We start from the raw sequence: 27629 nt of genomic DNA on the forward strand, positions 1-27629 counted from the left end.
TGCTTACTTGAAAGGGAAGACTTGGAAGATTAACACAAGCTGTCACAGTCAGTAATAGTTTTGTTCCGGGCTGAACATTCTGCCAAAAACAGCAGATCTACATGCTCGCAGATCTGCTGTTTTTGGACAAGATGTAGATTATGGTGACCATATATTCAGCCCCTCAAAGCCGGTACCCATTTAGGCCTAGGATTATTGAATGCTTTAACTATTGAAAAATAGCGGATATAGTCAAATTGACAGGTAAATTCTCTCCCTTTTTTCCCAGTAGGGCAACACCTCCTCCCCTGCTGCCAGCGGTGGTTCTATTGTCTGTTTTTCTATTGGCAATAGAACCCCCGCTGGCAGCAGGGGAGGAGGTGTTGCTCTCCTGGGCAAACATGGAGAGAATTTACATGTCAATTTGACTGATAAATGCAGTCAGAGTGGTATAATCGTATATTATTTCATACTTAGGAAACGTTTCAGAAGGGGGGAAAAAAACGAGAACATATGTCTTGAGTATTTAGGAAAAGTCATGGAAGGGGAAATCGGCCAAATGACTGGTTAGTCACCCGTGTGTTAAGGGTAAGTATTGAATCAACAAATTAAAAACTGTGAGGTGCTCACAAACGTCTTACTCGATGTGAAAATGACCCCAGAAGTGTTTTAAAGTGAAATAACTCTTTTCCTCGTTCTTTTTTTATTACACAGGGTTTTGATTCATCTCCCACATTTGGTTCTATGGCATAAATCACAACCATTAATATCTCATGCATGCATTTTTCAGCTGATAATGTGCTCTTTTTATGGCACGGCTCATAGGGGCCGGGCCATCCTAGAACACAGTTTCTCAACGTCTGGTCCGGGGGCCCGCCAGGGGTCTAAATTGACTCTTTACAGGTCAGGCCCGACATTGAGAACCATGCGACACCGTTTCTCAACCAGTGTTTCACTGAAAATGGCCGATCTACAAGCGCTGTGAGCTTGCATGTATGCACATTTTCTGTGGCCAGACAGCCAGACAGTGACAATATATTGTGTAAAATTGTGTTGCATATTAAACTTTTCTTTTGGCAAAGCCCTCTGTCTGTCTGTCTGTCTGTCTGTCTGTCTGTCTGTCTGTCTGTCTGTCTGTCTGTCTGTCTGTCTGTCTGTCTGTCTGTCTGTCTGTCTGTCTGTCTGTCTGTCTGTCTGTCTGTCTGTCTGTCTGTCTGTATGTCTGTCTGTCTGTATGTCTATCCAGGGCAATCTCGCAAATCGCCGATCAGTGTAAAGATTATTGTCCACGATATTATAATGATTCTCAGTGGTGTAAAGTAACTACTTGAGTACAATTTTGATGTATTTTTTACTTTACTGGATTAGGATATTTCCAATTTTCAGTACTTTTACTTCTACTCCGCTGTATCTCATAGGCAAGTACTCCTCCACAATTATTTGACAACTTTAGTTCCAAGTTACTTGGTAGATTTTGATTATTGGGTCAGTGACGTGACGCCCCAAAAAACATGTTTTTTAAAAAACTTTAAATAGCAGGCATAAAAATTATTTACTTTTGTTCTACTCACTCTCAACTTTATGGAAACACATTTTGTTTTTAGATATTTTATTGGAATCAGACTTTATTGAGCAGTTTGTTGTACTTGTGCCTAAAACCGTCATCTGGTGTGACATGACAATAATTGTTCATAAAATGAAAATGGAGTACACCTTTCTTAAGTTACTCACTTTATCAAAGTCCTTTATCATAACTAACCTGTGATCCACTATAGTTTTGTGAAAATTAATTGAATCTGTATATTTTTTTCATAATCAACACTCTGTGTGAGGCCCATGTTGTCGATCTTTCAACATATTTTAATTTTATTCTGACAAAAACTTTCTTTAAAATTACACAAATATTTGTGACTCTTCCTGATACTATTTTCTATGTAAACCATACACATTTTTTCGGTTTCATCATTAATAAAGGTATGATTTCTCACTATTTGGAATGTCACACCAGATGACTTAGTGTCACACCAGATGACCATATCTTCATGTGTCAAAGCAAACCGTGTTTTAACCTACCTATTAGTGAGTACTGAACTTTACTGATTGATTAAACAATTACCCAGGAAAAACAGCAACAGTAAAATTGCTTTAACATTAAATAACATGGCCTTAATATTTCTGAACAGGATAGTATTGTTGGGCCTTAACATAGGATAACAAAGAATTGTAGTAGTAGATGGATGATGAGGATGTGCACAGGAATGCTACGCACACCTAAGTCTTCTGCCGGCCCACGGCAGAAGGATCTTAAAGAGACAATAAGGTGCATAGCCACACTGGGAGCCAAGGCAACATTTTATTAACACCAATTATTGGAAACAACTCAGCATTCAGGTGTATTACTTTTTTCCGAAGTCTCCTGAACTTGAACACAGCATTTTGAGTTGAACAAATTTATTTACGAATCATGTCGTTACACCACATCTCCACTAGCTAAAGAGTGCTGGGTTGTGCAACTCCGAAAATAGCTGATCTACAAGCTCTCGCAGCACAATGCGTTGAGAGCTTGTAGATCAGCTATTTTCGCTATGTTTGTCTCGGGTCCTACCTTACCTCATTGTCCAGTCCAGTGAGTGAAAGTACAAAAGTATTAGATTAGATTAGAATAGACATTTAGACTGCATTGTACATCAGCCAGTCACATTTGGTGAGGGTATAGACATTTAGACTGTATTGTACATCAGCCAGTCACATTTGGTGAGGGTAGCAAACCGTTTGCCCTGTTGCGGTTCTGCTATGCCACAGACAACTTCCTGCTCTTTGTAGAAAATGCAGTCTCGCCCCTTTGGCCAGACAAAACCATTTTTCATTTTTCCAAGTTGATTCATGCAGTTTATCTCTAGCCCCTCCTTATTAATGGTAACAATCTGCCCCACATATGGCTTTCCCTCATATTTGATTATGACAAACTGTCCTTGTGTGTATTCATCTGAGGAGGTGTCTGAATCCTCAGCTTGGGCCTCTCCAATAGATGCACTTGTGTCCAGCACCTGAGTAGAAGACCTTCAGGAGGAGACATTTAAATGTAATTTATTTGTCAGGTAGATTGTTTTTAGTAGTAAAATGTAATTACTAGCAAGTCCTCAAGTTTGCCAAGTATGTTATACTCACTGAGCTCCGGAAGCTGTTTTGGGCCTGCAGCTGACCTGGGAAGGGGGCAGTTCCGCAGATGGGCCACCACTTAGTTAAGGAAGAAAAGGAATGAATGGATGACATAAGTTACTTTATTGTCATTAAACAGGTACAATTACAGGTATCATAAAATTGGCAAAGAGAATGATTTAGTTATACTTACTCATCACTTGTCTTGTCACCTGGCACCTCAGCCCTGGAGACTTGGTCGAACTGTAATTTCCGTGGGTTGTGACAGGTGCAGATCTGAGGAAACTGGCAGAAACAACTCAGGTCTCTGTAAACTATCTTTCCCGGGAAGATAGAAAGAACCTGGTGCGTAATGCTGATGCCAGTCACTGGACGCACTGATGGAGGGACCATTTCATCCATGTTGGATATCTTCTCTTCTTCGATCCACATGACAGTGACTTTTTCAGAGGACTTCTGTAAATACTCACACAGATCCCTCGGTGTTTGTAGGTCACTGCCTCCGAGGACATACATGTCTGCCTTACGCTTCAGCACCCCTCCCACACCATCAGGTGCGCCCTTTCCATGGGAACGCTCTGAAAAGTTCCAGGTGACCCTCTTGAATCCCCATGTATAAGGAATGCTGCTCATGAGGAAGCAGTTTGTGCGATTCCGGTACTGGGTTGCTGGCCCATCACTGAGGACATGCAGGGTGTCAATTGCATTGTCTTGTTTTCCTCGGAAATCATCAATAACTGGCTTGATGTGTGCCCACACAGCACGCTCATCATGGCGTAAGGACTGTGAAATGGTGGCATAGCACTGGGAGCCACTGACTGAGTAGGCAACTCCGGTATGCACTGTTGCCTGCTGCCTATTGCCACCAAAATGAAACGCCTGAATCTCTGTGTTTAGTTTACATGCATAGTTCTCAGAAAAGTCTATATGCAAGACCATTTCATTGGGTTGGATGCTCTCCTTGATGTGTCTGAACTGCTTCACCTGATGAAGCCAGTTGAGCTGATGACTTGCAATCGCACTGAGCCTCTGGTTGAACACATCAGTGAGTTCTCCATGTTTGTGTATTTTGGAAATAATAAAATCACATTTTCTGTACCACCCATTTTCTGTTGTCAAGTGTCTTATATTAACTGCTTATAACTAATGGTGTCCAAAATAACGCGTTATTAACGAGTTAACGCACTAGCCTATTAACGGGATTAAAATTTTTAACGCAAATAACGCAAAAAAAAAAAAAAAAAGGAGAGAAAAATGACCCTTTGAAGCAACCGTTGTATTGTTTCCTGCTCTGAAACAACAAACCAATCATAACGATTGGCAGGCGGGGTGTTGAGGACTACTGCTTTGTGATTCGTTTACACATGTGTCTTTCAACCAGCATGCAACATTGATTGGGGGGAGGTTTAGAAAGGCGCCACTGTCAACTCACTGTGCAGGAAGCCAACATGGAGCAAGCAGGAGGAAAAGACAATACGATACTAAACGGACAATTTACTTTTAAAACTCTCCCAGATGGCACAGTAGACAGAACTAAAGTTATCTGTAGCTACTGCAAGGCAGTACTTAGTTACCATCGTAGTGTTTCGAGCCTCAAGTATCATCTATGAGCAAAACATCTCAGCGTCGCCGCCAGCCAACCACCAAAACAAACACTGAAGCAGTCCACGTTGGATGCAGCTTGTGGGAGACCTATCGAACAGGCAAGGAGTCGTAGGCTAACAAATGCCATAGCAAAGTGGGTGGCTACAAGCTGCAGACCAGTCTTTATTGTGGAAGATGAAGGCCTGAGGGATATTATTATTGCCTCGAATGACTACACGTACGAGTTACCCTCAAGATCCACAGTCACAAGAAGAATACACGATTTGTATGAAGAGCAGAGGGCTACACGAGCCACCGAGTTGGAAGAGGCAACAGACGTGTCTCTAACCGGAGATCACTGGACATCGCTGGCTAACAACAATTTCCTTGGTGTTACAGGCCACCATATTGACACTGAGTGGGAGCTGCAGTCCCATGCATTGACGGTGATGAAAACTGAAGAGCGACACTATGCTGAAGCATGCGCCGATCAATTCATGCGTGTTGCAGAGGAGTGGAACATTGGAAATAAAGTTGCTTCACTCACCACAGATAGTGCCAGAAATATGATTGCTGCTGCGAGGCAGATGCCCTTTGATCATGTTCCCTGCAGTGCACACAGTCTCCAGCGTACAATCACGGTGTCTCTGCAAAACAGCCCGTTTGACAATGCACTCGCCAAATGCAGAAACGTTGTTGGCCACTTTAAACACAGTCCAGCTAACGCTGCAGAACTTGGAACAAAAACAACTCGAGCACGGGCAAAAACAGGAGTCGCTTATTCAAGATGTCCCGACCAGATGGAATTCAACTCTGGACATGATTAAGAGTGTCCGCAAAAACGAACAACCACTGAGAGATGTGCTGTCCACGCAGAAGACCAAAGTTTCCATGCCAACACCAGCTGAAATGGACAAGTTGCAGAAGTTGGAATCACTACTTGAGCCCTGCAGGTATAGGTTTTATATTCCTTATGGATTGATTGAGTGTGTGTGTGTGTGTGTGTGTGTGTGTGTGTGTGTGTGTGTGTGTGTGTGTGTGTGTGTGTGTGTGTGTGTGTGTGTGTGTGTGTGTGTCTAAAGCTAAATATCTTGTAAATTGTGTCTTGTAAGTGTGGCAAAAAAATTCCCTATGTCTTGTATGCATTTTCGTCGCGACATGATGACGCAAAATGCGTCTTTTGCTGTAGCCCATCGATCCAAAATACACAAAACACATAGGGTATTTTTTTGCCACGCTATAATTGACCTTGCATAAAATGGGAGTCTGTCTGTGTGTGTGTGTGTGTGTGTGTGTGTGTGTGTGTGTGTGTGTGTGTGTGTGTGTGTGTGTGTGTGTGTGTGTGTGTGTCTGACTGAGAGAGCGACAGTGTATGGAAGAAAGTGTATATGAAATGTAGGGATAAACATCATGGTGTGTATTGTAATCAGTGAATGGTCATCTCTCAGTATTAAAATAATGACATTATTTTGAATTGTATTCTTTCTGTGCAGATATGTGACTGTACTTCTGGGTGGCCAGAAGTATGTTTCATGTTCTGTGGTGCTGCCTGCTTTTTGCCACGTGTCACGCATGATGGAGAGCTCTGAAGATGATCCTGCATACGTGGTCAAATTCAAGACCACGTTCACAACAGACCTGGAGAAGCGCAAGGTGAGCATACATTTTGTACATAGCCTGCAATATGGCACATATCTAACACAGGAAGAAACCTACAGTATATGCTATAGTCTGAAGTACAATTATTGGATGTTTTATAATGGACCACATTAGAAACAAATGTTGGCATTTTGTGTTAAATAGATTAAATTAATTTGGTGTTAAGCACTGCTAATAAAATCTCCTCCTCTCCTCTCCTCTCCTCTCCTCTCGGAGAATGCCAACACGAGCTACCTGAAGATTGCCACTGCACTCGACCCAAGATTCAAGGACCTCAAGTGTCTTCCCAAAGCAGAGAGAAGGGAGGTGTGGGATTCACTCTGCACCCTGCTGAAGGAAGTTCCCCAGGAAGCTGTGGAAGAAACACCAGAGCCACCAAAGAAAAGGTCATCCCTCTTGGTTGCTTCATCGTCTGAGTCCGACGAGGAAGACGACTCGGTTGAGAACTGTGTGAGCCGATACAAAGCAGAGCCCACCATCGGTGAGGATGCCTGTCCATTACAGTGGTGGAAACAACATGCAGGCTCACACAGCAGGCTGGCCCGCATTGCAAAAAAGTACCTGGCTACACCTGCAACATCAGTGCCGTGTGAGAGGCTGTTTTCCCTTGCTGGGCATATTGTCCAAAAGAAGCGTGTTTCTTTATCTTCTGAACATGTTAATCAGCTTGTATGCCTTAGCAACTGGCTTGGTGTACACTAAGAAAAGGTTTGCTAAAGAAGAATGCAGTACATAAAACAGGGACTACAGTCTGAAGAACCTACTGTAAACTAAACAGTGTTATTTTTTGTTGTCTTTATGAAAGCATCACCTTAGTCTCACTGGGACACTGAGACACTGAGACTGTTTCTTGGCTCCTACAAAATGTCATTGCCTGCTGGGACACTGAGCGACTGTTTCTCGGTTCTACCTGTCTAGACACTGTTATTGACCAATGGTTAGGGAAACCTACTGTCTTTTTTTTTTCTAGCCTAGGTTCTGACTCTAAAGCAGACACAATGTTATTGCTCCCTGGGACACTGAGACCTATTTATTTGCTTTGGTTGGTTATAGGTTCTGAGTTCTGACTGCTGCAAATATTGGTGCATTTTCTGTGAAATAAAAGACTGTGGACGCTGCTAACATTTTCCTTCTTTTAGCTACAACACAACACACCATTTTCTTTCACTTCTTCATTGAAATTTGAGCAAAAAAGATTTTGCGATTAATCGCGCGATTAACTACAGAAATCATGCGATTAATCGCGATTAAAAATTTTAATCGTTGGACAGCACTACTTATAACGGATAGTTATTATAAAGTGTTACCACAATATAAGGTTTAGGTTTCTGTGAAGGGGTTTCTGCTCTGTCTGATGAATTTGCTGTATCACCGAATGAAGCTAAATTAAATTATGTAAAAATGTTTAAAACGTTGTTTTAAACATGTTAAAATGTTTTAAATGGACAAAAGAAACATGGGACTTGTTATTTATTGTTATGTCTGTAGGAAAATACAGTATATATCATCTGGTGTGACAATCAAGTCATCTGGCGTGACAAGCAGATATGTCACACCAGATGACGAAGTGTCACACCAGATGACGTTTTCTGCATTTAGGACTACCTTGAGGCTACCAGGTACACATTAGCATGCTAACAACATGCTAGCTATAACAAAACAACCTAGATTTACATGTAATTATGACCAAAGTTTTAAATAACTTTTGCTTTATTAATGAAAAAGGTGTCACACCAGATGACATCCAGAAGTGCCACACTTGTCAAAGTTTCAACAAGATGGCATTTCATGAAAATGTTAAAATCATAACTCACCTCAGACACCTGTCTTGCAGTTGTGCTGGGAGTGCTGAATAGCCTTACAGAAGAAGGACCTCTCTAGCCCAGTAGGTGTCCAAATTATTGCCTGTTTAATTTTTCCAAACTAGTGTCACACCAGATGATTTTGGTTTGGGGGACAAAATCTTTTTGATCAGAAATGACTGAAAACATTATGCTTGGACTTTGAAAAGATATAGGCTCACAAATAGACATTTTTTTTGCCTAAATTCATTTTTAAATGAATTTTAGCAATTCTTTTTCTTAATTTTATTCAAGTTCCCACTTTGAGAAACAAGGTCGGGACAGTCACACCAGATGACATTTACCATGTTTGGTTGAAGATTCTGAAGAAATGAGGAATGAAATGTTTTAATCTTGAGTAAGTTCACATAAAGCTTAATGTCCTGCACAATATTCAGAAGGTTTTTGACAAATATATTTTTTATTTATACATGTTTGACACCGAGGACAGCGAAAACGCTACGTCACGTCACCCACCCTATTACAAAACCTACAGTAACCATAACCACTTCAGCCCTTTAAACATTTCAGCCATTGGAAAATAGCCTATCTACAAGCTCACAATGCGTCATGATGCGACACATTGTGAGCTTGTAGCTCTGCTATTTTCTAAAGATTTTTACACATCTTATTAGGCCTCTACATTTGAAAACTTGAAACGGGACATTCTGCATAATGAGTACTTTCTACTTTTGGTAGTAAAGTAAATTTTGATACCAATACTTTTGTAATTTTATGTAAGTACATTTTGTACATTTTGTACATTTTTTTTCCACGTGTTCCTCATCTGGAAACATTGATGTGCAACGTTTGGGTAAAAAGAAAAGGAAAGACAACATTCTACTTGACTTGCGAAATAAATAACAGCAACATTTTCTCTGCCAGACAATCATGAATGTCCTGCATGCTTGCCAGTTTGTGTTAGGGCTGGGCAATTAGGTAACTGGATTGCTCGCCCCCTAAATCACACTCGCCCAGTGTTTAGGAGCAGAATTCTTGCCCCCGATCCAGTACTGTCGCCCTGACACACTAAATGTTACGAAATACATGGAATGGTTTGCAAGGGCGACTGAACCGCAGCTCTGGGGCAACGGGACCAAAGCTTTAGGGGGCGAGCATTCAGGCTACTTTTTGTGTGATCCACGGCGACCGGGCTGGTGTAGGCTATTCTGCAATTAACCAAAATAGATATCGAAGTTATAGGAACCGATAACCGGTTTATAACCAAATAATCAAGAGGCGAGGTAAAAAAATAAAACAAAACAAAAAAAAATTACAGTTTGAAAAAACATAAATAAAACAAAGATATCTCACAATAAATGCGAGAAGTCTCTGCGTGTATGCGTGTATGTATGTATGTAATCCGCGTATCTTGAGAGTGTGTGTGTGTGTGTGCGCGTGCGTGCGTGCGTGCGTGCGTGTGTCAGAGCTGATGTTCCTGGAGACCAGTGCTCTGACAGGAGAGAAAGTGGAGGAGGCCTTCGTCCAGTGTGCCTGCAAAATCCTCAACAAGATCGAGTCAGGTGAGTACACAGCTATCTATCTTCCTTTCTGACTGATTGAATACTTAAACATGTATTAGTCAGAAATGTTAACGGCACGATACAGTCAGACATAGGCCTAGAATTATTGAATGCTTTAACCAGTGAAAAATAGCAGATATACAAGCTCACAGCGCGGCACCGAGTGCCGTGCTGCGAGCTTGTAGATCTGCTATTTTTTTAAAAGTCATGAAAATGTGTACAAATCTTTGAATATATATATTTTCAAAGCAAACGTTTGTAGCTCAAATTTGCTTCTGCGGGGTCCCTGGAACTAAATATTTTGAGATGGGGGTCCGTGGCCAAATAAATATCATTTTGGGGGTCCTTCACATGAAAAGGTTTGAGAACCACTGACATAGTAGTCTCTCAAGAACAGACTAACTGAGCTCCAGTTAAGTGAAAAGGACCTTTTCTTTGACGATGGCTGGCCAGATTGCTGACATAGAAACATGGGTTTTTCAAAAAAACCTTAGAAGGTTTCAAAATACATTTATAGAATCGGGTCAAAATTTAAATTTTCACGATAAAAAAAAAATAGCAGATCTACAAGACATGCGGCAAAGGTCATCCGGATCGGGACTTGAACCGGTGATGCCGTCGGGATCAATGCCTAAGTGGTACGCGCCTGGACCAGTAGGCCAGCTGGTGCCCCCAGTTTGTATTTAGTTTTGACTCCATAATCTTTACCTCAGTTTAGTTATAATTCGTATTTAATGTGGGAATGTTGGTTTATTTATATTTTTTGTGAAAAAGCTGACAGGATAATGCTGCCTTGTTGATGACTAGCTGCCTTTGCTAGTCATCCTTACTGAAGGGCAGAACGTGACTGTAGACATTTTGGCTGTTACATTGCCTGCCTCTTTATCCCATTGATAACACTTGCGCCTACGATCCCAGAAATCCTAGTTTTCGTTTTTATTGTAATATGGGATATTTGTCAGGGGTTGAGATATTAAAAGCTTCTAGTTTTTGTTGTTTAGCTAATGTAATTTACCTATAATAACCTTGATGCACATAGTAGTTATACCTCCACATGTGAGGGTAGGTTGCAGCAACAGGGACTCAAGATACTTGGGGAAAAATGGGAATTGGCTATGACTAAATCGGTCTCCTCCCTGGATTGTCACGTTACCGTCGTGGGGGAGTTTGTCACTAAGGACAATCCATAGTCCTCCATATTGGGGGTTGGGCATGAGGTTAACAGCTTCATCCCTTAAAACAAACATGTTACAAAAATCAGCACAAAGTCATATCATTCCAGACTTCCAAGCAGATGCCAGCCACAACAACACATGTGCACAGTAGTGTGTGTCCACTCCTGGCCAATTTCAAGCTCTTTGCGGGACAGACATACAGACGGACAGACAGACAGGTACATAACACAAAACCAGATGTAGGACCGGTTGGCACCACTAAAAAATAAATCACCCTGTCTTCTTCTTATTCTTCTTCTTATTCTTCTTTTGTGTATTCTTTGAAGGCAGGTCAACGACTGTCTTCTTCTCTGAAAGAAGGTCATCCTCTACCTCCTCCGAATGGTCTGCGTCGCCTCCAGGTTGGTATATACGGGTATATGAGGATACATCTCTCTGCTTCTCTGCAGAAACTCACAGTAGTTCATCAGTTGCTTCAGAAAGCTACTCATTCTAGGCTCTTCTTCTGTACAAGGTTCTCTCTGCATAGATGTCCACAATTCTCTCATCAGTCTCATATTCTCTCCTGCAGAGGAGGAGCCCTGACGTTGCTTGTCGCCTGACATTTGGGATGAACAGTTGATCTAACGATGTCAAACAATCGGCAATGTATGTTGTTCTATTTCTTTCTCTCGTACTGCTACTTAATTTAGGGATGCGAATCTCGACCACTGAGGCGATACGATACGCATCACGATACACTACCAGCGATACGATATAATTGCGATACATTGAAATCTTGCCGATACGATACATCACGATTCACCCCTGACCCCGATACGATTCGATATGTTTCACGATACTTTGCGATACACCCCTGGTCCTTACGATGCGATACGATTCACGATTCGGTGCGATTCAACACAATGCAAAGGATTTATATTAAAGCCCATGAAAATCCCCCCCCCCCCCAAAAAAAATGGCTAAAAATGCATTACATTTAATTTCCAAACAATGTATTGTTTCACTGTAGTACTAGGCTCTGTCTAACAATCCAACTTATTGAAATCTGGGAGAACACTCCCTGGCTGGTAGAATTGTTTGATTAATACTATATCATGATATCATTATTATATATCATTACATCCTCAACAGGTGGTCAGGGACCCCTAGGTTCCTCAGAGTTATGTGAGGCGGCCAAATATTAATAGTTAGTTGTTACAGTAACCAATTGAACCCTAGCAAGTAGCAACCCTATAGGGGAACATTAGCCAATACATTAACACTTAGTGGGGGTTTAAGAGATAATAATTAATGGATTATAATGAATATATATAGGCTAATAGCCTACAGTAGTCTAACATATAGCCTACAGTGGGGGTCCCTGCTTGATCTCTCTCTTCTCAGTTAAGGATCCTTGACCTGTATTATTATTATATTGTATGAATATAATCTAGGATTTTGCCATTTCTAGTCAAAATGTTTTAAAACGTAGATATTTGAGTCACAACGCGTCGCGTTGTGAGCTTGTAGGTCTGCTATTTAGGTGCGTGCGCGACACCGTCGAGCTGCCAAGTATAAATCAGGCTCCAGCCTGAGCCTCTCTTTGCAGAGGGAACAGCAGCAGCCTGCAGCTACAGTAACAAGTTGTGAATCAGTGTCAAATACTTTAAATCGCTAGTTGCACGCCCAGTATCGTTGTTGTAGTTCATACGTGTGTGTAGTTAAAGCGTGGAAGCTTCTGCTTTGTTTAAATCAATCCCGTCGCAGACTCGACAAGAAGAACAAACGGGTGTGGAATGTGGATCATAATATCACGCAGCGTGCTCCAGTCCAGTGACACAACAACGGATCACATCAGCGAACATTGGACAGGGATGTTATAAAGCTAAACGTGGTACTAATATTGCATGTTTAACCAGTGGGCTCACGACTCACGAGTGCTGTCTGTCTGCATTCGGTCGGGTCGGGTGTTCACTGCGCTACAGCTCAGTGCTGCTGTAAAAGACGCATGTCTGTAGAGTCGCTACAAGTGCTTTTTGGGGGAGGGCTGATGGGTTATTCAATGCGCCTCGGAAACACAGTATAGAATGAAATACTATGCAAAAACCGATCCAACCGTGGAATGTACCGATCCAAACACTCACGATACGATACAATCACGATTCCAGCCGTCAATTGTACCGATCCACCCTGAATGAACCGATTCACTCGTGTCGCACACGTTTGTATCGCGATTACGATCCGTATCGGTATATCTCCGCATCCCTACTACTTATACATGCAGTGCTCTGATGTCACAGTGATACGGTCGATTCTGATTGGTCAATCACAGGGCTCTGACATCACAGTGGCCTATGTTTGTTTATGTTGCTATGGAAACTGCCTAATTGTTTATGTTGCTATGGAAACAGTCTGCTTATGTTTGTTTACGTTGCTATGGAAACAGTCTGCCTATGTTTGTTTATGTTGCTATGGAAACAGTTTGTTTATGTTTGTTTATGTTGCTATGGAAACAGTTTGTTTATGTTGCCATGGAAACAGTCTGCCTATGTTTGTTTATGTTGCTATGGAAACAGTTTGTTTATGTTGCCATGGAAACAGTCTGCCTATGTTTACGTTGCTATGGAAACTGCCTATGTTTGATGTGATGTCAGCGTGATGTCAGACCTATATAAGGTGATGAACTATCACGAGGACTCCGATTTCAACCACAATGTCACGTTTCTTTGCTACTGGATCAGACAGCGAGTCAGAGGAGTCAAGATCTGATGAGGAGACGATCACCCCCAAAGTATCTGGACCTACGTTCAAGTCGGCCTCCGGCGACGACGAAGATGACGAAGAGTGGGACTCCGACAACAAAGGCAGCGGTGGCAGTGAGAACTCCGAAGACGGGGATGGACAGAACGCCTCCTTAGCCAGGGTCTTCCTCAAGAACACTAGTCGGAAGACATCGGAGAAGAAGAAGAAGAAAGACATGAGGAAGAAGAATATAAAGAGGAAGGAAATGCCTGAGGAAGAGGCTGACGAGGAGAAGGTGAAAGGAGGTGTGCCTCTGGTCAAGGAAAAGCCCAAGATGTTCACTCAGAACATCGCAGTCATCAACAAAGAGGTTGTGGTGAACGAGCTGAGTGAGATGGTGCAACTGGGCATCTGTGCCTTCCACCAGGGCATGATGAAGGACGCCCACGTGCCCTGCTGGACATGCAGCCATCCAGCCGTGCCAAGGAGCTGCTGGGCCATCAGGGCCTGCTGACGAACATGCACGTCACCCTGGACCTGCTGGAATGTGTATACCTGGTTTCAGCCATGCTACTGGAAATCCCCCACATGGCCGCCCACGAGTTTGATGCCCGCCGCAGGGCGATCATCAGCGAACAGTTCTACCACCGGCTCAAGGTGGGAGAGGAGCAGCTGGTGCTCGGACCACCAGAGAGCGTGAGGGAGCACGTGGTAGCAGCATGCAAGGCCATGAAGATGGGCGACTGGCGCGCCTGCCAATCCCTCATCATCGACGGCAAGCTTAACAACGAGGTTTGGCGCCTGTTCCCCGAGCCACAGCGAGTACATGAGATGCTTGTCAGGAGGATCAAAGAAGAGTCACTGAGGGCTTACCTGTTCACATATAGCAGTGTATATGACTCCATCAGCTTGGAGACACTATCTGCCATGTTTGAACTGGAATTGCCTTCGGTACACAGCATCATTAGCAAGATGATCGTTGATGAAGAGCTCAGGGCGTCCCTGGACCAGCCCACCCAGATGGTGGTGATGCACTAGCCTAGCGCAGCTAACATATGTTAACACAAGGGAGCCATGTGGAGATTTGAACCCAATCCACTCGTCCACTTCACATGATCCAACCGTTCTATAGAGTATGTAATGTATGTATGTATGTAGGCCTATGTGGAGGAGACACCGACATACCTACTGTACACCAGCCGATTACAGTACTTGCATGCTCTGCTTGTGAAAGTAATAATTATAGTATTAATAATAATAATAATAATTATGGATATAGATGGATAATTTGTAATCTGCATTTGTAATTGATGTTATCCTATATGTGAAGTAGGCTACTCTGTTCTATCCGTCTGTCTTTCAATGTTATGTTTGATTTGTGCTGTCATGAAACTGTATTTTTTTCTAACTGCTAATAAACTCTTCAATCAATCAATCAATCAATGAGATACATAAAGTGGTTTCTGTGTAAATACGCCGTAAAGCTTACTATCAAATGTTATATTTGATTTGTGCTGTCATGAAACTTTTTCCTAATGCAAACTTCAAATAAATTCTTCAATCAATAATAATATGTCTGTTGGAATGCCTATATTTGAGCTGCAGGTACTTGATATGTCCAGCAGATGTCAGTGTTCTTTGTCCATCAGAGCTGCTGTGCTGTGTGGAGCTGTAATGTCATGTTTTACAGTCTATGGCCATTGGCCGTGTCCCCATGTTGTCTTATCCCTTCACTGAAACTGAACAAAACTGCTTTATCTGATTGAACTGTTCATTGAAAAGGCATGGTTTATTAGAATACTTTCAACTTCACCTGATTCACATCGGTTCACATGATCGTGGCGTCACCTGACGTTGTCATCTTTTCTTCCGGTACAGTCCGAGCTTCCGGACTACAAACGCTTGTACCTCTCGTCATGGCTTTTGAATTAGACACAGACACTGGTAAAACTTCTACACCAGTAGTTGGAATAGTCATAGCAGTGATATCAAGGAATATTGCGTGCCCGTGACAGAGGTAGCCTATAGTCATTTAGCTACTATACACTGAAGTAATTAAAGCCGGTCATTTTCTCCATGTTTGGAATTGTAACAGCTGAAATCAATGATATCAGTACTCCAATATTAACCTGCGGGCCGCATTAAGTGAAGGTGAGGGCCGCATGTGTGGCCCCCGGGCCGCAAGTTGCCCATGTATGAATTAGAGGATGCACATCTTTTGAGCCCTCCCGGGAACAAATCGAAATATTTTATGAACTTTCAAAGGTTAGTGAAAATCCCTGAAAGCGTGCAGGGAATGTCCAAAGTCGAAATTCAATCGTGGCGGTCTGATTGAAGGAGTGAATAGAGGTGAGGTTATGTTGAACATCAATGAGGGGTTTTGATTCCACTCCAAAACATGAAAGGAAACGAGATAGATTAACTTTAATGTTCTCACACTATTTGATATAGAGAAATAATATGCAGTGCAAACCAGAAGCTCAGACAGACAGACAGTCAGTGAGCCAGCCAGACAGACAGACAGACAGACAGACAGACAGAGATACGGTGAGTCAGTCAGTCAGACAGACAGACAGACAGACAGACAGAGATACGGTGAGACAGACAGACAGACGGTGAGTCAGACAGACAGACAGACAGACAGACAGACAGAGATACGGTGAGACAGACAGACAGACAGACAGACAGACAGACAGACAGACAGACAGCCCTGTTTGAAGTAAAGAAAGGGGTCACTGAGTGTTTTATCTGGGGGCTCAGACGCAGTGATTTGATGTGAGCAGACCTTTCAAGGGTCTTTTTTTAAAGCACAGATAAGAGCCTTTGGCAGGTGGCTGGAGGAGCAGTCAAAACAACCATGAGGAGAGAAGACTTCATTGGGACTTCACCCAGGGATCCTGACACTATGTCCACAGACGGTAAACGCACACGGACATGTTCATTTTGATCACTTTAAGCTTGGGATGTTATTTTTGAGCGGTGCTCCTGTGAGGCCAACCGCTCCTACATCTAGCCGTGTCTGTTTGTCACAAGAGTGACAAGGGTCGCCCAGGGTCACACTGGCCAAGCTTTGCGGGACTCTTAATTTAATTAACTCATAAATCGCACCGCTCACTTCACACTGAGAGGGATTGTTTTAATTTCAGGTACAGCAGGGTCCCAGATGCGTAATGCGTTGAATACAAAAGTATATGAGTACTTTTTCCACCACTGTTCATTTAGAAAGGAACGGCTCCCTACTGCGAACCGGATCCCATCGTTCATTTCAAAGAGCCGTTCAAAAGACTTGATTTGTTCGCGAACGTCCCACTTAGAATTTTTAGGATCTCTTTTGCCTATACCAAACAGCTTGGAACTGCTTTGCGGAGCGTGACAGCGAATCTGCTCATGTGCATTTTGCAATGAAGTATGCAGGCACATTTATAAGCGCCTCTCCATTAAAGGAAGGGCCCATTAGCTTCCAGAGAGAGTAATCTATGAAGAATGTTCTATCAGAGGCTGCTATCAGTCAGTCCTCCAGTGGAGGAAGGGTGGCCGTCTCTCAGAGGAGGTTTTAAAATGGAACCCTGAAGACAAGAGAGAGAGCCAGGCCACACCATGTGACTCATGTCAAGTGGTCGTCCTCGTCCAGCTGCTGTGTGTGTGTGTGTGTGTGTGTGTGTGTGTGTGTGTGTGTGTGTGTGTGTGTGTGTGTGTGTGTGTGTGTGTGTGTGTGCGTGCGTGCGTGCGTGCGTGCGTGCGTGCGTGCGTGCGTGCGTGCGTGCGTGCGTGCGTGCGTGTGTGTACGCAGGGGCGTCACACCAAATTCTGGGCCCTGGGTACAAGGATTCACTGCGGGCCCCCCATGAATATTAACTATTGAAAAATAGCAGATCTACAAGCTCACAGCGCGGCACGTGCCACGCTGCGAGCTTGTAGATCTGCTATTTTTGAAAAATCATGAAAATCTGAATATTTCAAATCCTTATGTTTCTATGTCAGTGGAGCTCAAACCTTTTCATGTGAAGGACCCCCAAAATGGTATGTATTTGTCCACGGAACCCCATCTCAAAATATTGAGTTCCAGGGACCCCCCAGAAGCAAAATTTGAGTTACAAATGTTCGCTTAAAAAATACATATTCAAAGATTTGCGCACATTTTTACGACTTTAAAAAAAAAAGCAGATCTACAAGCTTGCAGCGCGGCACTCGGTGCCGCGCTGTGAGCTCGTAAATCTGCTATTTTTCAATAGCTAAAGTTACTATAGGGCCCCTCCACCGTGGGCCCTGGTAACTCAGTCCCACTTTCCTACCCCTTGTGACGCCCCTGTGTGTACGTACGCACACACGCGCCAACCCATCGTTATCTGGAAAGGATGAGATGGCTCTCTCTTCCAAACGGGCTCGGTGGCTCTCAGCGCTCTGAGTGCCTGTCCACTCACAGCTGGGGGGGATGGCAAGGTAAGCTACATCGCAGGCGAGCACAGTTTACTGATAGTTGTAGAGAGAGAGGGTAAAAAGTAGTCGTGGAAGGAAAACTATGTTAACTGGCATGACACTTATGGGGACATGACGTGTTTTAGTTGTGAATAATTCAATCTGGCGGTGAAGAAGAAGTAGTCTAGATTATCTAGGCTATAGACCACGTCCTGAGGACAGGGAGGTTGGTGTTTGGTGGCCCAAAAGGAGAGAGTTTTCCATCCAGTTCCATCAAGGTTGGGACAGGAGGAGGAGGAGAGGTGGATCCGTCCCCAGCAGACTGCAGTGCTCCAGGCAGCTGGTCCCTCCCCGAGGCAGCCGGCCGCTGCAGCTCACCACCATGACGGAGTGGACCCTGCTCAAGAGGCTCCTGGACGCCGTGCACCAGCACTCCACCATGATCGGCCGCCTCTGGCTCACGGTCATGGTCATCTTCCGCCTGCTCATCGTCGCCGTGGCCACCGAGGACGTGTACGCCGACGAGCAGGAGATGTTCGCGTGCAACACCATGCAGCCGGGCTGCCCCACCGTGTGCTACGACGCCTTCGCGCCCATCTCGCAGCCGCGCTTCTGGGTCTTCCACATCATCAGCGTGTCCACGCCGTCCCTCTGCTTCATCATCTACACCTGGCACAACCTCTCCAAGCTGCCCGAGAACAAGGCCCAGAAGCAGGCGGGGCAGGGACAGGGCACAGCGACGGTCACGACCCCCGGGGAAGCGGGCCAAGCGGGCCTCCTCAGCGGCGCGCGAGACGGGGGCCAAGAAGCCTACAACCGGAGCTGCGACTCCGACAGCTGCTCCATCCGCTCCCACAAGCACCTCGGCCACAGCCTGGCCGACGTGCTGGAGGGCATCAACAACCAGAGCCTGCAGAGGGGCGACCCCGGCGCCGTGGTGGTGTCCCTGGACCGGGTGCCGCTTCGCATGTGCAGGGAAGGCACCACCAGGGAGGGTCCCGCCATCGCCATGCCCTCCGGAGGGGTTCTGTCCAAGTGCTACGTGTTCCACGTGTGCCTGCGGGCCGTGCTGGAGGTGGGCTTCGTGGTGGCGCAGTGGATGCTGTTCGGGTTCCGCGTGCCGGTCCACTTCCTGTGCTCGTCGGCGCCCTGCAACCAGCCGGTGGACTGCTACGTCTCCCGGCCCACGGAGAAGACCATCTTCCTGCTCTTCATGTACTGCGTGGGCGTGTTCTGCATCCTGCTCAACCTGCTGGAGCTCAACCACCTGGGCTGGAAGAAGATACGCCAGGTGGTCAAGGTGAGGGAAGGAGGAGGCTCCTGGGGGGCTTACCCCGGGAGGAAAGTGGGATACGAGACCTTTCCTCCGGACAGCCCTTCCCTGCGCTCCTCCCTGGGCTTCCGGGACGTGACGAGCACCACCTCCCTGCCCACCCTGGACCTGGTGGTGGGCCACAAGCCGGACTGGACCTGCGCCGGGAACTGTGCTCCGTTCAAGGAGCCCAAATTGCAGCTGCCTAAGAACCAAGATTCTCACAGAGGGGAGAGGCAGCCACTGAAGAGTAAAAGGGAGGGCAGGGGGTCCAAGCAGAGGGGCACTGAGGTCTGGATATGAACACCACTGTTGGGAGCAGGGACGTGCTGGGCCCCTGATTCAGCCCGGGAAAAAGAGTTGGAGAGGCCCTCATTGCGCGCTATAGAGCTGCTGCTACTCAAAGATTTGCCATTTCAGATCATGACAAGTGACAAGCCAGTGGGCCAATTACATGAGTTATATTTCGTCGTTGTCAGGTGGAAACCTTGTACGTCCAAAACCGTTTGTTTTGTATTTATCATTTTAAAAATGATTTAAACTAGTGAAAACAGCCAATCTACAAGCACACAACGCCTCGCACCGCGAGGTGTTGTGGATCTTGTAGATCTGCTGTTTTCACTACTTTTGTGCAACGGCCTTGTATCATGATAAAGCAGGGCTTTGCTTTGCGAAAAAAATTAACAAATTTGAAACTTGGAAATACGAGGTTTCTGCCTGACAGTGACGATTTACTTTGTTGGCCACCCAGCCCCCAAAATGGAACGAAGGCCGACATTTTTGAACCAGCCATTTGGGAGTTGTCCCGCTTTTCCCAATGGCCAGCACGTCCCTGGTTGGGAGGAACAGAGCTACATACCCAGGCTATATGTACTGTATATTCTTTTTTTCTTTTTTGTGACCACTGAATGAGCCAAACTAATGACATTTGAAAGCTGAATGGAGATAGCAGCAAGATGACCTTAGTTGAAAATGGCAAACTTGATACGACTAAAATAAATGATTTGAAACCGATGTGACGTTTACTCTATCTGAATTTGCAGAGTACGGAAAAGGAAACAACCGTGAAAAGCTAGCACTCTTCCTGTTAAATAAAGAGGGAATTTGCAACTGTCTGATCATGGATCCAACCTCTGCTCCTTGTCAGTTCAGAAACTGCTATTCAGTCATTTGAATTCCATAGATAGACCAGGGGATAATACTGATATTTTCACAAATTGGTACCACCCAAGGTGACCGTACGGTTTTTACATTTTTGTCTTCCTACATGTCTCTAGTTTATATTTTGGTATGATAACCCTTTCTGAGAAGTAGCTTAATTGATGTTATCACCCGCTAAAGTCGGTGTCCCATTAACTTTACATTAAAGGGAAAAAAAGGGAAAAAATAATCAGCTTTATGTCGCATATGAGGGGTGAAACCAGGGGTTTTTCATGATTCTGAATCCATTGCAAGCATCTGTTTTGCACAAAAAACATTCCTTGGGCTGAAACGGCCCCCTCAAATGTGTGAAAAGTGATGACTCATCACTTTTCATCCCTTTTTCAAACCACTAAACCGTTGTTTTTAGCACAAGGAATGTTTTTTGTGCAAAACAGATGCTTGCAATGGATTCAGAATCATGAAAAACCCCTAGTTTGACCCCTCATATGCTACTTAAAGCAGATTATTTTTTACCTTTTTTCCCCTGTAATGTGAAGTTAATGGGACACCGACTCTAGCGGGTGATAACATCAATTAAGCTACTTCTCAGAAAGGGTTATCATACCAAAATATAAACTAGAGACATGTACGAAGAAGAAAATCCAAAAATGTTACGGTCACCTTGGGTGGTAAAAGAAAATTGTATTATCCCCTGTACTAAGAAGCCAGCATGTCCTCTATGGAAGCATGTTGCACAGTGAATAGCTGATCTGCACTTATTGAGTAGATAGGCTATTTTAGGGTTATTATTTTAAGATTGGAGCATGTGAAGTGGTCAAACTACCTATTCTCAAAAGCATCTTCCATAAAACCTTAATCATCTGTCCTTTCGGCTGATTAGCTTAGACTTTCTCGTTTCAATTTGCAGCCACCGGTCTTGGATATTGCATAATAAAAGCAAAGGTTAAAGCCTCAATCTATGCTTTATTCAGCTGGTTGGCTGTACTGTACAGTATGTGCTGTAGAGCAGCAGGGACAATATTACTAAAACAACATCATTTACATTATGTGTTAATTGTTTAGGAATATGTCCTAGGCCAGGGTTCCCCAATTAGTTTTCCCCAAGGGCCGAATTATGTCTAGGGTACCAAGCCGAGGGCCACACCATTGCAGGGGGCGACGGTGGCGTTCCCGCTACTCCAGCGACAGTTTTCGTCGTTGTCGGGTGAAAATCGTGTATGTCCAAAACCGTTTGTTTTGAATTTATCATTTAAAAAATGATTTAAACTAGTGAAAACAGCCGATCTACAAGCACACAACGCCTTGTGTGATTGTAGATCTGCTGTTTTCACTACTTTTGTGCGACGGCCTTGTATGATTTGCAAAAGAACGTCCAAATTTGGAGATACGAGATTTCCACCCGACAACGACGATATACTAGTGTTGTTGCTGCTCTTATACCACCATTATTACTGGTGTTGGTGGGGGCCAGACAGGGCCCCCCTGCAGGCCGCAAATGGCCTGCGGGCCGCCTATTGGGGAACCCTGTCCTAGTGTTAGGGTTTCCTTTCATAATGGCTCACAAATCGCACATTCGTACTTGGCCATTTCAGATTTTATTTGGCTTTAATCCACAAGAGCAGTTCTCGTCACCACCTTGTATTAACTGGCCTTCATGGCTCATAGCTGGCTCCCTCGGCTCCAGTTCTCACACAGGTTGACATTTATGATCAAACCTGAGGACAACTGGCTTACAGCGGGTTTGGCGTAGGTTCTCACTTGCATTCTCAAAGTATACAATCCCTGTATTGCCAATAAGATTGTTTATTAACCCATTCAGAACGGGTACACATTATAGTGTATTATTATTTTATGCTTTAAATATTGAAAAATAGCAGATATACAAGCTCACAGCGCGGCACCGAGTGCCGCGTTGCGAGCTTGTAGATCTGCTATTTTTGAAAAATGGTGAAAATTTGAATTTTGACCCGATTCTATAAGTGTCTTTTGAATCCTGTTTAAAAACCTATTTACCGTATGATTCTATGTCAGCAATCTGGCCAGCCATCGTCAAAGAAAAGGTCCTTTTCACTTAACTGGAGCTCAGTCTGTTCTTGAGAGACTACTATGTCAGTGGTTCTCAAACTTTTTCATGTGAAGGACCCCCAAAATGATATGTATTTGGCCACGGACCCCCCCCCCCCCCCCCATCTCAAAATATTTAGTTCCGGGGACCACCCAGAAGCAAAATTTGAGTTACAAACGTTCGCTTTAAAAATACATACATTCAAAGATTTGCACACATTTTCACAACTTTTTCAAAAATAGCAGATCTACAAGCTCGCAGGGCGGCACCGAGTGCCGCGCTGCGAGCTTGTAGATCTGCTATTTTTCAATAGTTAAATCATTCAATAATTCTAGGCCTGAATGGGTTTTAACTTACCCTTATGTATGACAATATTGTTCATATATTTTCTGATATAAATTGGTATTTCTGCATGTAGCTAGATGAAGATTGGCCTAATCAACATGGGGGTTTGACAGGCACTTTGATAAGCGTTACTTGAGTAAAAGTACAAAAGTATTGGCATGAAAAAAATAGTTAAAATACCAAAAGTAAAAGTAACCTTTATGCAGGATGTCCCATTTCACAGATTAGAAATGTATCAAATGTATACAAATCTTTTGAAAATAGCAGATTTACAAGCTCACAATGTGCTGCATGCAAGCTTGTAGATCGTCTATTTTCAAATGGCCAAAATGTATATACGTTATTATAGTCAAAATCTACAAAGTAACTAGCAACTTAAGTTTTCAAATATTTGTAGTGGAATACAAGTACTATATTTCCCTCTGAGATGTAGTGGCGTAGAGGTACTGAAAATTTAAAATACAAAAGGAAAGTAAAAGAATCACACCCAATGTGAAGTGAGCGGTGGTCGTGCTTGCATAACGTCTTCAGACTAGGATTTGAGTATAGGATGTACAGGCTATGCTACACACACACACAATGCTATGGCAAAACGCTGAGGAGAAATGGCTACAGACACACACCCAGCCACTCTATGGAGCGGTTTACCACCGCTTAAAAATACCTAAAGATTGCACCTAAGTACAGTACTAGAGTATATGTACTTACTTTCCACCACTGATGCATGTACACATGGAACATGTGTGTGTCTAATATCCAGACAGCCTCCTACGGTGCTTTTGTCTGCTATCGACCCAGGGAGAGACCTAAGGACAGAGGTGCGTGCTGGATTAACATCTTTTAATGGCCGTTATGGGACCTGGGCGACAGGAGCGATCAATAGAGGAGAGCTCAGGGACACAGGGGTGCAGTGGCCCCTCGGTACCGCACCGAGGAGGATTAGAGGGGCTCGGGGTCCACTGACACAATGCAAATGTACTCGGGGGGGGGGGGGGGGGGGCAGTCGCAAATAGACCTTGACTGAGAGCCAGACACAACATCAGCCGACCTTACTAGACCGACAATGAGCCACAGCCCACAGCTACTGCCCTCAACACCCCCTACCCAATCTCCTCCTGTCTGTCTACAGAGGAAAATGAAAGAGGTCGTCCCTCTTCCAGTGCAGTGTGACGGGGTGTATGTGAGTGTTTGTGTGTGGGATACAGACAGTGTTGTTTTTGACAGCAAATTTTGATTTAGTTTTAGTCATAGTCTTTTGAATAAAATGTAATTTAGTTTTAGTCACAATTTAGTCACCTGAAAAGTGTTAGTTTTAGTCTCATTTTAGTCGACTAAATATCATAAGATTTTAGGTGACTAAATCTACAGTTGATTTAGTCAACTGAAATGTATTTTGGCAGGCCTTGATGGCATCATGACTGATTTTACACTTGGTTGTGTGCTGAAAATAGCAGATCTACAAGCTCACAGTGAGCTTGTAGATCGTCTATTTTCAGCATGCAACACCTGAGACAACCAAACATAAAATGACTCTTCTCCACTAGTACCTCCCTAAGGTTTTAGTCTAGTTTTTTATTTTGTTGACGAAATTGTCAATATATTTAGTCTTAGTTTTAGTCACCACAGCATAGGTTTTGTTTAGTTTTTATTTAGTTTTCGTCAGTGAAAAAAACACAGTCGACAAACATTTTTCGTCATAGTTTTAGTCGACGAAATCAACCCTGGTGGGATAGTAGTCCAACCATGTCTGGGGGTTACTTATACTGTCCCGCATCTGAGGGAGTTGTGCGTTTGGCTACTCGGGTCTGTTCATGAAGGAATTCCAGACAATGATGTCCCATTCCTTTTTGAGCTTTGTCAGGAGCAGCTTCCAGATGAATAGCCGACAGGATTAGGGAAATGGGGAGAGGAAAAAGAGAGAGAAAGAATAGGAAAAGGGACTGCATGGTGTGTGGTGGCTTTCCTGTGTCAAAGAGAGAGTTCCTCTCTCACAGCTCCAGTTGTCTCTACACCATGGGGCCCTGTCATCAGAGTATACAGTAGGTGGGCAAGAGGTGTTAATATAAATGGAAATAATAGCTTGGATTTAATAATAATAGCTTGGATTTATATAGCGCTTTTCTAGGTACCCAAAGCGCTTAACAACAAAGGAAAAAAACAACTTTATTAGAATAAAAACAGTAAATTCAACAATTAAAAAGATAAAAGTCAGTCAGGGACTCGGAGGCATAATTTCCAGACCTCAGCTGGGATAGGCTATCCTGAAGAGGTGGGTTTTGAGTGAGGCTTTGAAGGAGGGGAGGGAGGGAGCGCTTCTGAGGTGGTTGGGGAGAGCGTTCCAGAGGGTGGGGGCAGAGACGGAGAAAGCCCTGTCTCCCCAGGTGCGGTATTTGGCCGTGCGGACCTCCAGGAGGTTGGCTTCACTGGACCTGAGGGATCGGGTAGGGACGTAGGGATTGATAAGATCAGATAGGTAGGAGGGAGCCAGGTTATTGAGTGCCTTGTAGGTGGTTAGCAGGATTTTGTAGTGGATTCTTTGTTTGACAGGGAGCCAGTGTAGGTCGTGGAGGACAGGAGTGATGTGGTCTCTGGAGCGGGTACTGGTGAGAAGGCGGGCGGCGGAGTTAAAAGGCTTCCTTTACCACAGGGTTGCTAATGCAGACGGGAAAGTGCTTGATGTGTCTCACAGCCCTGGGCTCAAGGCTTAGTAAGAGCTTTTCCCCTGCGGCAGACCCTGATCACGGACATGAAAAAACAACAAAAAAAAAACCAGCATAATCCATAACAATCAGTGTTGATTTCGTCGACTAAAACTATGACGAAAAATGTTTGTCGACTGCGTTTTTTTTCACTGACGAAAACTAAAAAACTAAGCTGTGATGACTAAAACTAAGACTAAATATATTGACAATTTCGTCAACAAAATAAAAACTAGACTAAAACGTTAGGGAGGGACTAGACTACTACAAAAATACATTTCAGTTGACTAAATCAACTGTAGATTTAGTCAACTAAAATCTTATATTTAGTCGACTAAAATTAGACTAAAATTAAAACTTCCCAGGTGACTAAATATGATTAAAACTAAAAGACATTTTATTCAAAAGACTATGACTAAAACTAAATCAAAATTTACTGTCAAAAACAACACTGATAACAATGCATATCTTCCTCACTAATGTAAGGCGACAGTCTCGGAATCACAAGGCTTCCAGTTCGATCCCTGGCTCTTCCTGACTGTGTGTCTAACTTGGGAGTATTTCAGCAAGACACTTAATTCTACTGCCAGAATAGTTTTCTGTCTTTGGTCGGTCCCTGCCACCCTTTCTGAGTGTTTTTCACTAACCTTTGAAAAATCATAGAATATTCTACTCACGGGAGCCCTCAAAAGATGCGCAAGGGTGTCCTGGAATTGGAAAACGATCCTGGTCCAGACGCGACCATCCGTTCGAAAGCTCTCACGTCAACCTCGCTTTCCACCACTCGTCCCATAGATCAGTGGTTGTCAACCTTTTCAGGCCGCGACCCCCAAAATAATCACAATTTAACTGGGGACCCCCCCACCCTGACAAGCACTAAGAGTTGAGGCATTACATTTTGCGAGGCGTTGTGAGCATGTAGATCTGCTATTTTCACATTTTCGGCCTCTAATATTGGACAATTTGGCCAATGTTTAATTTGTCATTTTAGAGGTATTACAAAGTCCTTATTGTCACTTTAGAAATGTGCAGATACCCTCTATATACACTTAAACTTTGTGTTGGTTTGTTTACTGTTGAGTGAGAAAACAATGTTGCACATTAACCCTTTCCTAGCCGAAATAGAATGGCTGGTTGTAGATTAGCCGTGAAATTTCTATTATTATATTATGATCTGAACCGCATTCATTTTACCAGACATCCAGCACTATATCACGTGGTCTTCATCCCCCATTACCATTCCGCGATCGCCATTGTTTTACTCACCACAGTTCCCAATGAAAATCTTCAATCTGCATTGGCTTAGAGTGGGGTTTTCAGCCGACGCATCATACTCCTGTGCGTTTCGCGTGCGCGATCCGTTCACGTAAATGTCGGCTCAAATGATCCACGGATGACTCAAGAGTAGATATGAGCAGTTTCACTCGCATAGCCCGCAGTCCTGCTGCTGTAGAAGCACTGGTGTATAAACAAGAAACGGACGACAGCAAGGAGCCTCGGAGAAGGAGAGGAGCTGACGTCACTTCTCCTTCATCTCAGACCAGCCATGCGCTATCGATGCACGAGTGGTGACTAGAGAAGGTTAGACGATCGCCGATTTTCGGATGAAAATCATTTATTTCGGTTTTAATGACCCAGTACGGGAAAAGACAACGCGGCTGAGACTCCTTGCTCAGATGTCCGGTATATTCCGGTTTTAATGTTAAGGGGCTCCCCGTGGCTTGGAAAGTGTTAAGTTAATCATCTGGGGACCCCCCAAAATAATTTGGGGGTCCCCATGGAGGTCTCGACCCACAGGTTGAGAACCACTGCCATAGATGATGCACTGTGTGGTGTTTTACTTTATTTTCCTACAGACGTAGAAAAGCATTTTTGTGTTCCGGTCATGTGATCAGCGTGTCGGGTGGTGTCCGGGGAATCCCCGGAAATAATTGGTGACCCATAGGCTAGCGACCGGCGCCATCCAGCGTAAAAAAAAAGGAAC

At 44.0% G+C, this 27629-nt stretch overlaps 2 protein-coding genes across 2 annotated transcripts; both read left to right on the top strand.

The window, feature by feature from the left end:
* The first annotated feature begins 4582 nt into the window (after nucleotides 1-4582).
* Nucleotides 4583-7443, top strand: LOC308289100 (E3 SUMO-protein ligase ZBED1-like). The gene is made up of 3 exons (XM_080730662.1): nucleotides 4583-5675; nucleotides 6216-6375; nucleotides 6598-7443. Exons 1-3 carry the CDS (start codon nucleotides 5323-5325, stop codon nucleotides 7081-7083), a joined length of 999 nt encoding a protein of 332 aa, XP_080586788.1. The 5' UTR covers nucleotides 4583-5322; the 3' UTR covers nucleotides 7084-7443.
* A 10999-nt stretch (nucleotides 7444-18442) lies between these two features.
* On the top strand, nucleotides 18443-19675 carry LOC308289098 (gap junction delta-2 protein-like; the record flags this gene model as incomplete). Its single annotated transcript, XM_080730658.1, has 1 exon — nucleotides 18443-19675. The coding sequence occupies one exon, from the start codon at nucleotides 18443-18445 to the stop codon at nucleotides 19673-19675; it is 1233 nt and encodes a 410-aa protein (XP_080586784.1).
* Nucleotides 19676-27629: the final 7954 nt, after the last annotated feature.

This window comes from Nannobrachium achirus, assembly GCF_963921795.1.
Source record: "Nannobrachium achirus genome assembly, chromosome: 7".
In the NCBI taxonomy this organism is placed as follows: domain Eukaryota; kingdom Metazoa; phylum Chordata; class Actinopteri; order Myctophiformes; family Myctophidae; genus Nannobrachium; species Nannobrachium achirus.

Excerpts from the sequence above, each read along its gene's own strand:
- LOC308289100 (XM_080730662.1), top strand. The coding sequence starts at position 5,323 with ATGTTCCCTGCAGTGCACACAGTCTCCAGCGTACAATCACGGTGTCTC. Across the intron at positions 5,676-6,215 it reads TCACTACTTGAGCCCTGCAG|ATATGTGACTGTACTTCTGG; the intron begins GTATAGGTTTTA and ends CTTTCTGTGCAG. Across the intron at positions 6,376-6,597 it reads CAGACCTGGAGAAGCGCAAG|AATGCCAACACGAGCTACCT; the intron begins GTGAGCATACAT and ends CTCCTCTCGGAG.